We start from the raw sequence: 13,831 nt of genomic DNA, 5'->3' as shown, positions 1-13,831 counted from the left end.
ATGAGAACCCGGGGCCCCACACACACACACACACACACACACACACACACACACACACACACACACAGTAATATAAATATATACATAATTGAGTACAGGGATGAGCTAATCCAAACAAACAAAAAAACAACAAACATCCCAAATAACGCCTGCAACTACTTAGCACAAGCTTGCTAAAGATTCCCATGCAAACAATTCTACTTCAAAATACGCAGTCACTCAAGGCAACAGAACGGGACAGAACACGTGGAAACACAGAAAAAGGACATGTGCCAGCGAATTTCACAAATTTAAAAAGAGTACAGCTAAACTTTGCCGTCAGGTTTAGTGAACAATGTGCAGTCCGATGGTGTTTAGAGCTAATAAATACCCCTCGACCCCCCCCCCCCCCCCAAAAGTGATCAACCACTACAAACAAGAACACAAAACAAACATTAAAAGAAAAATGTATCAAACTGTAGAGCACTTTTCCTATTGTCTGATGAAAAGATCTCAAAAAAATAAAAGTACTCCAATATGATGGGAGAAAACGATAATTACTGATCACTGATAAAAATGTATAAATATTAGTTATAATAAATCAAGTGACTGGATATAAAATAAAGAGGAGCAGTTGAAGGAACTGTAATATGGATTTCTCAAAACAGAGTCTGAAGCATTAATCGCAGGGCCACCGGAATGCACATGGATAATAAAGATGAACATTCGCAGGTAGCTGCAGCCCAGAGAAGTGCTCCTTCAAGAGGCACAGTGGCTCCACAACCCCCCCCCCCCAAAAGAAAATATTTTTGCGCCAAATAAAACCCATTTCAAAACGTTTCGGAGTCCGCACGTAAACGCTACGTGATGCAGGGTGTGGGTACCGCTCGGCAGATCTCCGGTACTAAGATGCGCCACAGCAGAGATCGCTGTTAAGTTGCAGGACACGTGAGACGAAAAAAAGGTTTCTGCATTTTCCTGTGGGAACTCTACTGATCATGAAGAACGTTGACCTTTTCACCCCACCACAGTATTCGGACAGGACACGGGACACGTTCCAAAATATTATGGACTGAAAATAAATGGCTGTTATTAACTCTTGAGAACTCAAGATTAAGGTCTGTACAATAAGACATCACTGATGTCATAGTAAAAAAGGATTCTGTACACACACACACACACACACACACACACACACACACACACAAAAAAAAAAAAAGTAAAAAAAACCAAAAGGAATAGAATTTCCAGTGAGCGGCTATGTACATGGTCCGAGTGTGCAGTTGTGTGAGGCGTTTTGTTTTCACTCAGACTGCAGCGCCGTGTGCTGATGTAGCGCGTGGCTCGCTAGGTAGCTGCCTGAATCGCTGAAGTCAGTAACGGACACGGCCATTTTGGTGCTGGTGAAGTCCACGGCCATGCTGCGCTCGTTGAGGAATGGCTCGGACAGGCCCATCTTGAGCCTCTTAGCTGGAGGCCTCTCGCAATCCTCACCACACACGTTCAGCTGCCCCAGCTCCGAATGGTAGAAGCCAGCGTCCAGGAGGTTGAGGCAGTCTCCATCTCCGCTGCCGGAGAAGCCGAGCGGCTCGCTGTGGCTCAGGGAAGCGCGGTGGAGGCCATCGAGTGGAGAGAAGCTATACGAGTCCAGGCAGCCCACGTCGCTCGGGTTGCACACTGACGCCACGCTGCTGGTTAACGCTGTAGGATAGAGATGATCAGATGATCTAGGTCAAGTCTCAATCTCTCTCATGGGAAGTTAACCAATCGGATGATTAATTACACCTTAAAGCCCACCTTGACTTACAATCAGACATTCAAAAATTTTTTTACGTTTGTTAAAAGGATACTTATTGTGGCGACGGGATACCGAATTAAAATGTTAGAAAATTAACGCTTTTTATTTTTCAAATTAGTTACATTATATATACACTCTTGTCTAAAGAACGTGTGTGTGTACAATTCAAATCGATGTAGTTCAGGCTTCCTTTTGGCTAAAGAGATCTGGAAGCGTAGCAAAAACTAACAGCAAATGAAAGTTTGAAAAATGAAAGGGTGCGCACGTTACGAGTTTATTAAGTTGATTTAGTATCTACTCATAACGGACAACGTGAAAGGAAAGCTTGTGTGTTGCTTTTCAACAATAAAACGATAAAGAGTATTAAAACAATATGGTTCCTAAATTGGACGAATAATTACGATCTCAATATTAACCGACTTAATTTAAAAGGTTTAGGTTTATAAGCAGTGTGCAAACTCTGGTTTGTGATGGAACGGGGTCGGGGTACACATGCAGCACCTGGTCTGTGACTCAGTGGTGGCATGAACTCACCAGAGAGGTCGCTGGCGGTGATGGAGTTGAGGAGATTGAGCTGCTGGTCAGCTGAGGCCTCTATCCTGCCGCTGCTGCTGGAGCAGACAGAGCCCGAGCTGTCCACCAGACCCTCGGCTTCATCCACCAGCCGGTCCATCAGATCCCTGCAGGACCAGGAGTCAGAACACATCGGCATGAATTTTAACACACCACAAGACGATGCAAGAAAAATGTCCAGAAGTCTCTACCAAGCCCTCTACACACACACACACACACACACACACACACTTGGAGACAATGTTTCGCAGTTTTTCTACAACATTAAACGTAACTATATACAGACATGTACACTACCGGTCAAAAGTTTGTGGACACTCGACTGAAATGTTTCTCATGATCTTAAAAATCTTCTGATCTGAAGGTGTAGGATTAAATGTGTTGTTGACAAAAATATAATTGTGCCAACATTCATTTCTTTCATAAGAAAACTAACATTTCATTTACAAAAAAATTTCATTTTTGTAAACGGACGACTCGGAGTGAAGTATTCCGAAAAGCAGGAGATGAGTGTGCAGCGTCGGTGGGAACTCCTTCAATACTGTTAAAAATCATCTCAGGGAAATTCCTCAAGAAATCGGGTGAGAAAATACCAAGAATACATTTCTGGAAATTCTAGGTAAAAAGTGTGTCTACTTTGATGATAAAATAAAAAAATCCAAAATAATTTAGTATCACAACATAACTCCCATAGTTCCGTTTGTGTTACTCCAGAGTTCATGACTTTATTATTGTTCTTCTAAAAATGTGGGGGAAAAAATGTAAATAAAGAATGAGTGTTTTTAAACTTTTGACTGGTTGCGTGTGTGTATAAAATTTTCTTCCTTGGTTTCAAGTCAGAATGAACATGAGAGACTCACGTTACACCAGGATAGCTGCTGAACTTCTTTTTTCCAAACCGGTTTTGTTGGACGAAGAAGTCGAAGCGTTCGGACTTTTTCCACATGTAGTAAAACGCAACACATTCTGCCACAGTCCTCGTGTGTACCTTGACAAAACCAATTAAAAATACCAGTAAAGAGCAGTTCCAGTGTTGGGGACTTGTGCACTCGTATTGGATTGAACAGGACTCCTTGCCTGCCCAAATTTAACGTCAATAAATCTTTGCATTTATACAAACACTCCAAAAACGTACAGTCAAGTATTCAAAACCTGAGACAGGCGTTCATCTACACGTGTAGCAATGTACCAGCTATGGATCTGACAGAGGGACAGGTTTTTAGGGAGAACTCCAACAGTGTAGTAACTGTCATACAGTAGCAAAGAATTCATCTTCAAACACTTCGTTTGATAAAATCACTGCAGTTTCCAGCACTAGACCGATCGAACACAAACATCACAGTGATGCAGTGCGGCTGGTTAGAGCACTCTGTAGGACTGACCGTTGTATTTTCATAGATAACTGATACTAATACCTTGATATTAATACCCCCAGAGTAGTTAATATAGACACAGATGAACGATTTTAAAAGCCCCGTGTCTCCTATGCTTACAACGCAATTCCTCCTGAGTAACGTTTACATTTTATGGAATTGCCCCAAGCGTGTGCTTGCATCAACTCTACTGAGCATGATCGTGTGCAAATGTTTTCATAGGCCAAACTGAACTACAATTTCCAACCAAATTACATTTCAGTTGATAAATGGCCTGTTAAGTCACCCGTAAATGACCATACTTGTTCACAGCAGAGGAACTGCATTTAATGCATCCCACAAAACTCCAGAAAATTCCAGACAAAGCTGAAAATGTCAAAATGACAACAGGCAAGAAAATGACTAAAATCTCCCAGTAATTACAGCAATTCAGCTACCAATGCTCTTCGACTTAATTTATCATGGATTTGTTATGGACTGCTTTCTTTCACGTCATTACCACTGAATGACTAGACTTCACGATATTGTGAATCAATTTCATGTGAGCAAGTGACATGTTTGTTATTTAAACTCGAGAATGTAATCTACGTATAAGGTTCATGTTAGCGAGTCTCCTTTTACACAAAATCAGGAGCTCTCGAGGTATTTAACTACTCACTGGATTTTACGAAATATACACCACAGTTCTTGTGGAAATAAATAAGTTTGTATAGAGCTTGGTAAATGAAGCCCATTGTTCAAAACCCCAGTGGCGAAGGTCTTCGTCTTACTTTGTGTTTCTGAATGAGGTGGAAATTCTTCTCATACAAAAGCAGCGCGTGTTCAAAGTTTCTGCATTCTTCTTCAGTCCACGGGAGTGTTTCATCTGAAAGCACATGTGCGTTAGTTCTGTATTTGCCCCTGTACCACACACACGGTGATGTTTAACAGTACGCAAGCCAACATACCCTTTGAGGACTTTTCTTTGCTGCGATACCTTTCAAGAGCTTCATGGACATTGTAGTTGCATCTTAAAAGCTCATACAAAGCCTGCAGGAAATAAGGAATGATTTATTTTTTTAAAAGTTTTCACCAGCTCAAAAACATCCTTTTAAACGAAGTAAAGACGTCTACTGTTTTTCATCAGAGAAGCTCAGTCGGGTTGATTCCTTGGATGAACAACTTGATGCATGTTCAACCTCTAAAGTAAAACTGTAAAGCTTACCTGTTCGTTGTCTTTAACGAGACCTTTTCTATCCCGTATAGCGGCACCAGCACACGAAAAGGTGGCTTCGTGCAAAAAGTCTTTCACTTTGGACTCCGGTAGTCCGTCGGGCCGCCACAGTAACTGATCATCATTCTCGTAAACTGGAGATTTAACAAAAATCGTGTTAAGTGCGTCAGGAAAACTCAATATCGCATGAACTTGGTATTTTTAAATCGTAAGCCGCATGACGGTTCCACAAGGGTCGCTCGTTTTTAACCGAAATTCTGGTTTTATGTACCGTTCCACCTTTTGTAGCACAACCTTATGACACCCCTACTGACACCCTATGAATCTCTCAAACCGTTCACGATTGAGGATTTTCATTAAATTTGTCAACTTACCCTTCTCGTGTTCATTATAAGAGGTAAGGGAGGGAATTTCAGCTTGATACTGAGATCCAACCATTATTTCCTGTTAAAAGGAGAGAGAAAAAAATTCAACACACTATTTACCAATACAAAACAGCCATACTTGTTACTATCATGACATTTAATTCTGTTTAGAAACAAACAATTACTTAATATCACAGTAATATCCAAGTTTTCATCCAATCTATACCACATGCATGTGAACATTGTACAGCGGTGATGTCTATTTTATCTATAATGAAAATAATGGTTCTGTAGTGAAATCTAAAAGCTTTGATAAGCCTGGAGTAGTTTTGCGTTGGAAAGAATGCCAACTGTTGCCTTTTGGATTTCAGCCAGGATTTTTAATCAGTAATTACATTAGATAGCCTCCTGAGAAATCCAGGGCTCACCTTTCGAGAATCCTCAGTGTTCAGACCGTCCTCCTCACCTTCAGACTCTTTGTCTCCATCATAAATAGTGTTGGCTGCAGATGCAGAAGAAGAAATTTAGTGAAGTAATAATTATTATTACTAGACTGCTTAACAAGAAATCCTTACTGATTTGGACAATTTCACAATTAGATAGTATTGCCATTCCTCTCTATAAAATATATATATAAAAAATATATATCTCACACACAAACCCTTCTACTTTTATAAGTGTGAATAAAGGAGACATTCATTATAATAATGCAAGTCGTTGCCCATGACATTTTTGTATACAACAGAAACCCATCTTTCCTTGTCGGATGGAAATGTAAACGTGGCCCAACCATCCATTTGTGTTCCAAAATGTGGAATCCAGACGCATAACTTCAAATCAGCACATTCAACTACTGTTAAGCAAACTCCCGCATATGCTGAACCTTCCATCCACAAGTGGACCTACAATTTAACTGGCTTTACATCCAGCCATGCTACACTTCCCTGGAGACCAGGACCAGGGATTAAATACAGAGTAAGGAGTTACAGATTGTTCTTTCACGGGTAACAACAACAACAACAACGGAAAAGTACTTTTCAATATGTTTTATGTTTTCTCAAGATTAAGGGAAATGTAAGGCCAATCTGTTTCTATCGTAAGCGAACAATTTAACAAACTACAACGAGGTTGTCAGACCTTACATTTTCATTATTACCTGTCTGTCAGTTTTGGCATCAAAAGTAACATGATACAGTAAAGCCTGGAAGAACGACCTCAGTCTGCTTTAATAACCAGATAGACACACAGCTGCTGAGGAATCGTGGCCATAAGCATGCAAAAATGGATTTATCACACCATCACAGATCTCAGCTCTGCTTGCTGTTCACATGAAACCGCCTCAACTGGTCAGGATTATGGCTTCTAACATATCCTAACTCCCAGTATGGATAAATTTAGGATTAGGAATATTCACAAGACAGCCATACAGAAGAAAACTGGACTACAGCTAATGTTTGCATGCAGCGTAGCTACAATGAACCCAACACAAATGGTGTTGGCAGTTAGGGCAGGATTTTGAATATTAAAGTTTGCCTAATTTGGTTAAAAACAGGAAATGTTATATAAACCAGGGCTCCTATGTCACAGACTGCCTCCCCATCAACACAGGTGTAGCCTATTTTACTCCCAACACCAAAAACCTATTGAATAGTAAATCATGCTGGCACCAAATAATTACTGAAGGTCTTATGAGACATAACGTAGACAAGATAAGAAAGACATGTTCCATGATCAGCACTACTATAACAAATGCATTAACAATTTTTGTTTCTGCATCTGCGGGCAATTATACCATCACAATAGCCTGAAAATGTGTACTTTGCTATTACCCATTAGACCAGGTTTATACTCAACATGCGACATCAGCAAGGTTCACGTACAAGTCTGGGCACCTTTTGTACAAGTGATAATCGCCCCTGTCCAGCACGTGTCTAAAAACATCCGTCACGCAGCAGCAGCGTGGAGATGGACAGACGGACAAGCTTGGTTAGGTCTCTCTAAAACGCCATTGTCATCATGGGCTGCGTCTCAAATCACATTTCAAAAACCTATGACCTTACATTTAGAAGTAACCACTAACCGAACATATCCAGACGATACAGATTTCTTTTCTTAGATTTGAATGCTACATTAAAAGGTTTTTTAAAACCCAGTAAATAACTATGGAAAATGCAAAAAATAAAAGTAACATTTTGCAATTCAATTAATCCTGAACTATAGTGAAAAACATTATTTGATGTTTTACTTTGTGAATTATTTTTTTAAATATACACTCATTTCAAATCTGATTACAACACCACAATCCATAAAAGTTGGGACAGTCGACTGTTTACCGCCGTGTAACATCACCATTTCTTTTAATAACACGTATTAAGCGTTTGGACGCTGAGTGAAGACGCCACTTGGTTAAGTTTAGCCAGTAGAATTTTCCCCCCATTCATCCATTATACATGTCTTCATCTGCGTAACTGTACAGGGCCTTCGTCGCCTTATTTTGGCTGCAGGACCACAAAACAGGATTCCACCGTGCTACTGTCCATCTCAGATGAGACCTAGCCCAGAGAAGTGGGCGGAGCTTCTGGACAGTGTTGATGTACGGCTTCTGCTCTGCATAGTAAAGCCTTAACTTGCATCTGTGGACGCAGCAGTGAATGGTGTCGACTGAAAGGTTTACCGAAGTATTCCAGAGCCCATGTCAGGATCTCCATTACAGACTCATGACCGTTTATTTAGACCGTGACGTCTGAGGGATCGGAGCTTAGCCAGCACATCACCCGTTCTTAACACACAGCACTCCAACTACCGAAAACGAACGGTGTTTACATACCTATACCTGGGCATGATCGTCTGTACTGAGCCGAGTTGTTAAGCAATTATTCGGTGTGGACGTGTCTGTGGAAACTGCTGTAAAAAAATTCCGTTTATTAAAATTAACCTAAGACTAGACTTACAGCGAAGAGTTCTGGGGAAGAAATCGGTTGTTTCGTGCGAAGTCACCGATGGTGTGAGGTCATCAGCAGAAGACTGGGTTTCTTCATCATCCCCAGACAGCAGATCTTTAGCAATCTCCTCCTGTTCAAGGAAAATGGAAATTGCAGAATGCCCTTACAACTAAAGCTGTACAATATGGACTCGACACTTAATCTGACTGATTTATTGATTCACTAATAAGCACGCACAGAAGACAACCCAAAACTGTAGCTTGTTCCAATGCAAAGACCAATATTATAATAATCACCAAACAATGGGCCTCATATATCAAGCTGGGTAAGCAGATTTATCTGTAAATTGTCTGAACACGCATTTACACAAGAAATTTGGTACTCATGAAAATCCAGTAATTTTGCTCCAGTGTGTAAATGTGCATATAAAAGGAGTAACCAACGTAAAACTATCAATCAGCTTCACATCATGAATCACGACAAGCCATTTCACTTTTATACTCCAATTATGCTGTCAAGTAGAAACATTGTTTGGTAAACACAAATTTAATGAACGTGTCTGGTAATTTATGGGTGATATTGATCAACATGTGCACACAAAGTGTTTCTGAAAAATTTATTTTAATGTGTATTAAGTGTGTGTGCAGAATTTTTGTTCAGTTTGCAAAACTGTGCTAAAAATATTGATAAATGATGCCCAATATATTGTGCTATCCTATTTACAACGGCTGAACCCCCCCCTCCCCCCCAAAAAAAAACAAACATGCAACTTAAATATAAACCCAACACAGACACTTGACGTTATTCAGGCAATTTAAATGGTAAAAACAAACTAAAAGCAAAGACTGGCACATTTCAGCATATCAGAGAACATTTAACACACCTTGTCTAATGTCATGTCAGGTAACTCGTCTGTCAGTTCGACTGAAGAGCTGTCTGCACTCGAACCTCCAACAGCGCTGACTGATGGTTCATACCTATACAAGGCAAGCAGCTCTTCCAATGGCATGTTCCCCTCCTGTTACATATTTTATATAAATAAAGTTTTGTTTAATTGAGGTCACAACATACACGGTAATGGAGAAAATAAACAAATAAGCTCGACCTTCTCCAGATCTGCTATCTCAGAACTCCCGTTTGATGCCCCTTCTCGCATCTCCTCTTCCTCTAAAGTGTGCTCGTCGTCATAATCGTGGACCAACATGTCCGCTGTCGGGTCGAAATCGTGATCTTCCGATGATAAAGAGCCAACTGCCAAAACAAGACAATGCTGCTTAGTTATTAAAAAAGTAAAACCCTGTTCCGCATTCAGCGGTCTTAAATCCGTCCGTACAGGATTTCACAGTTTTGTTTGTTTGTTTTTTTATCTGCAATTGTTGCAGCAAAAAATATTCGATTTTGCCATTTTCAAAACTTGTGGTGCTGCTTGAATTTTTTTTGGCTGTTGAAAACTACTTGAATTGTCGAAATCGTTTCGCACGGGCTTTCACAGTGATATCTGTTGGTAAATGAGACCGTTTAGCTGTACCCGTGTTCGATGTGCACGAATCGAAGGAGGGCTTTTACTGAACGCACTTTGCAAGATGCTTCTTGGCCCAAATCTGCAGAAAATGAACCGCAAAGTTGAAAAAAAAAATTTATATAAATTCTGCGACAGCAAAAATCACAACATCCTGGAGGGACGTATTTATGGTGCTGAACACAGAAGATGTCCGCTGTAATAAATCACATCAAAAATCTTCCAACAAACTGATGTTACTGAAACCAAGCCGGGAATTTGTATTTTCCCCCTCACACGATACACTTTTGCATTATTGGTACTTTTCATATACTGCATGGGATTTTAAATGAGCTTGGTTAAAAATCAATCCAGCGTCACTGTATTGTGCTTGTAGGATTACTCGTTTTACATCAACAGATGACTGAAAGCAAATAATTCAGCTGAAGGTTTAAAACAGAAAGTTTACCTGGGCTTGTACTTCCCAAGGAAGCCTGGAAAAACAAAACAAGGAAGAGTGTTAGATCACATCATATCATTTAAACGACCAGATATGTGGCAGGTATGTTCCTAAACACAGGTGAAATTAGTTCTAATAGGTTTTGTTTTTAAATACGTATGAGAATGATTTCACACTCAAATGAACCCCTGAGGTCAGAAGTGAACCGAGCTCTTACGAATGGATGGCGGTCATTTATACATTTATACAAGTTACATCTGATGACTCCTCGCTTTAAAACTAGCTATTAACTTATTTACAGTCGTTTTTTAAATTTATTTTACAACTTGGGGATATTCAGCGCGCTTGTATCGAGGTCCGAAACCGTATTATACATACCGAAACCAATTTAGAATCGACTTACTATTACATAATTTACATGAACGATTTTGCCATCAGATGTCGTCACTTCGCTGAGGCGATCCAGCTAGCAGGCTAGCGCTCGATAAAAACACTACAATATTTACCAAATAAAACAATTTCCAAATAACCTTTTCAAGCAGTGAGTTTACAGAAAAAAATTCAGCTGTTCGACTAACACCGTCTCACCGCGTAAAACACACAGCAGTATAAAATAAAAATAATTGATGAAGCAACTACGGCTATCTACAGAACCGAAAACGGCTAACCATTTAACAGACGCAGAAGCATCCCTAGCTTATAGCTTAGTTAGCAACCAGCTAGCCGCTGAACAGCTCGCTAGCAAAGCTGACGCCGAACACCGACGCCCGGCCTAAAACCCCGAACAGCGTTCGGCCGTCTGTATAGCGTCGAAACCCGTTCTTTTTCAAACAAAACCAGCATTTCGTAAAGACAAGACGTTGATTGTAATAATGAAGTAGAAAATGGTCGATAATACCGGTCAACGAGACGAGAAATTAACGTTAAACAAACGTAGCCTAGCCCATCTTTTTTTGCAGTCTTACCTCCGCCATATTGGTACCTTTCGGATACTAAACGGGATTTTTACGCTGGAACCCGGATTGCCGCAGTGCACCAATAGAATGAACGTATTCTCGTGCTCGCTGCTGATTGGTTGAAAGCTTTTAAACGCACGGGCGGTTCACGGTTTGTTGCAACGTTCGACGCCGCCAACAGGATTCAGTACAACCGTACCTTTTATTTACCTGTGCATCCAGGATTCAGTACAAACGTACCTTTTATTTACCTGTGCATCCAGGATTCAGTACAAACGTACCTTTTATTTACCTGTGCATCCAGGATTCAGTACAAACGTACCTTTTATTTACCTGTGCATCCAGGATTCAGTACAAACATACCTTTTATTTACCTGTGCATCCAGGATTCAGTACAAACGTACCTTTTATTTACCTGTGCATCCAGGATTCAGTACAACCGTACCTTTTATTTACCTGTGCATCCAGGATTCAGTACAAACGTACCTTTTATTTACCTGTGCATCCAGGATTCAGTACAAACGTACCTTTTATTTACCTGTGCATCCAGGATTCAGTACAAACGTACCTTTTATTTACCTGTGCATCCAGGATTCAGTACAAACGTACCTTTTATTTACCTGTGCATCCAGGATTCAGTACAACCGTACCTTTTATTTACCTGTGCATCCAGGATTCAGTACAACCGTACCTTTTATTTACCTGTGCATCCAGGATTCAGTACAAACGTACCTTTTATTTACCTGTGCATCCAGGATTCAGTACAAATATACCTTTTATTTACCTGTGCATCCAGGATTCAGTACAACCGTACCTTTTATTTACCTGTGCATCCAGGATTCAGTACAAACGTACCTTTTATTTACCTGTGCATCCAGGATTCAGTACAAATATACCTTTTATTTACCTGTGCATCCAGGATTCAGTACAACCGTACCTTTTAATTACCTGTGCATCCAGGATTCAGTACAACCGTACCTTTTATTTACCTGTGCATCCAGGATTCAGTACAACCGTACCTTTTATTTACCTGTGCATCCAGGATTCAGTACAAATATACCTTTTATTTACCTGTGCATCCAGGATTCAGTACAACCGTACCTTTTAATTACCTGTGCATCCAGGATTCAGTACAACCGTACCTTTTATTTACCTGTGCATCCAGGATTCAGTACAAATATACCTTTTATTTACCTGTGCATCCAGGATTCAGTACAACCGTACCTTTTATTTACCTGTGCATCCAGGATTCAGTACAACCGTACCTTTTATTTACCTGTGCATCCAGGATTCAGTACAAATATACCTTTTATTTACCTGTGCATCCAGGATTCAGTACAAATATACCTTTTATTTACCTGTGCATCCAGGATTCACTAGCTGAATAACTTAAGCATTTAATTACTTAAGTGGTAAATTTAATCACAATAATTCATTAACTGAGAGTAAGTTAGTTATTCAATTTGTCTTCAGTCAAACGAAATCGGTTGGAAATACAACTACATTCACATTTAAATTTGGCAGACACCCTTATCAAGAGCAACTTACATTTATCTCATTATACAGCTGACCAAAAGGGGTTAAGGGCCTTGCTCAAGGGCCCAGCTGTGGCAGCGCTGGGATATATACAATTTATACTTTGTTTACTTATGATACTGTACAATGCCATGCTGATTTGCCATCACTCCATAAATTGTGAAGGAACTCGTAGTTGAGAAGACTGTCCCAAGTTGACAAGTAGGAATTTCAAGTTGAGGAGGTGTTTTCCTTGGATTTTCCTGGTTGGAGTCTAGGAATGATCAAATCAAATGCAGCAAACAGCTTCCTGTCAATAGGGAAAGAATAAAACACTACAGGCCTTGCTGATATAGGAAAATAATCAATGTTATGTGATGCAAGATGTACATTAATCCAGACATTAATGGACTCCTGAGCGGTGCAACAGAAACATGTTTACCCAATCATCCCTGTGACGCAGGGGCGTGATTTTTCTTTTTTATCAGCTTTTGTATGGGAATCAAGGACACCATGGTGCACACACATTTCTGATGTATGGATGTTATCCACTCCATAATCACCCTTTCCCTCTCCCAATCTTTACTATATATCTTACTTTTTAAACTAGTCCTGACAGCCATGTCATTAACTGTCCTGTCGTCTGCTCCTCTGAGCACCGGACAGCGTGATTCCTGTCCCAATGGGTCCTTATTAGTGTTGTTGCAGTTCCCATTTTTTTTCCACTAGGTGCAATAATAACTGCCTGTGTTTGTGCACTATCAAGAGAGGTGAGAAAATCAGTGGAATATCAGACTTATTTTGACAATTTCAGCAGTTATTAGGTTTATTACAGAATGCCAGAGTGGCAGGAGTAGTGAGACTGACTGATTACCCAGGACCCCATAGTGGCAGAGGTCAAATACACTGATAAGGAAGGCAATTCATGTCAATTTTGTAGTCAACGTGATCAGCAATTTTTAAAGGTCCACTCAGTGAAGTTTATGACCAGAACCAATTAACAACAAAACATACAGTCGCATGAGGTGATGAGTCAATTTGCTTAATGAGCTTTGAACGAACCAGTTTATTCTACGAAACGTACGTAAATAGCCATGTTTGGATCATGTGACCACAAGGGCTAAACAGGGGTGAAGGGGGGTTATTTGTTTCAATCTTG

General features: G+C 40.2%; 1 protein-coding gene across 2 annotated transcripts; it reads right to left on the bottom strand.

Moving 5' to 3' along the window:
- Positions 1-383: 383 nt before the first annotated feature.
- On the bottom strand, positions 384-13,249 carry mier3a (mesoderm induction early response 1, family member 3 a). 2 transcript variants are annotated; one of them, XM_053645358.1, is made up of 13 exons: positions 12,805-13,249; positions 10,211-10,235; positions 9,349-9,494; positions 9,127-9,261; positions 8,253-8,373; positions 5,730-5,803; positions 5,311-5,380; positions 4,928-5,070; positions 4,671-4,752; positions 4,494-4,588; positions 3,211-3,338; positions 2,312-2,457; positions 384-1,680 (listed from the first exon to the last, which is right to left on the bottom strand). In XM_053645358.1, exons 3-13 carry the CDS (start codon positions 9,445-9,447, stop codon positions 1,283-1,285), a joined length of 1,491 nt encoding a protein of 496 aa, XP_053501333.1. In that variant the 5' UTR covers positions 9,448-9,494; positions 10,211-10,235; positions 12,805-13,249; the 3' UTR covers positions 384-1,282. The 2 variants fall into 2 exon arrangements, with proteins under 2 accessions (XP_053501333.1, XP_053501332.1); XM_053645357.1 differs by lacking the exon at positions 12,805-13,249 and adding an exon at positions 11,167-11,189.
- Between the last annotated feature and the right edge of the window lie 582 nt (positions 13,250-13,831).

Source organism: Ictalurus furcatus, chromosome 16 (assembly GCF_023375685.1).
Source record: "Ictalurus furcatus strain D&B chromosome 16, Billie_1.0, whole genome shotgun sequence".
Lineage (NCBI taxonomy): Eukaryota > Metazoa > Chordata > Actinopteri > Siluriformes > Ictaluridae > Ictalurus > Ictalurus furcatus.
The sequence above is the reverse complement of the archived record's forward strand: the minus strand, read 5'-3'. Positions and strand labels throughout refer to the sequence as shown.

Bases quoted from the DNA above. Each gene is read 5' to 3' on its own strand.
- mier3a (XM_053645357.1), bottom strand. The intron at 9,262-9,348 runs GTCGAGCTTATT...AATATGTAACAG, and splicing joins AGATAGCAGATCTGGAGAAG to GAGGGGAACATGCCATTGGA. The intron at 8,374-9,126 runs GTGTGTTAAATG...TTCCTTGAACAG, and splicing joins CTGACATGACATTAGACAAG to GAGGAGATTGCTAAAGATCT.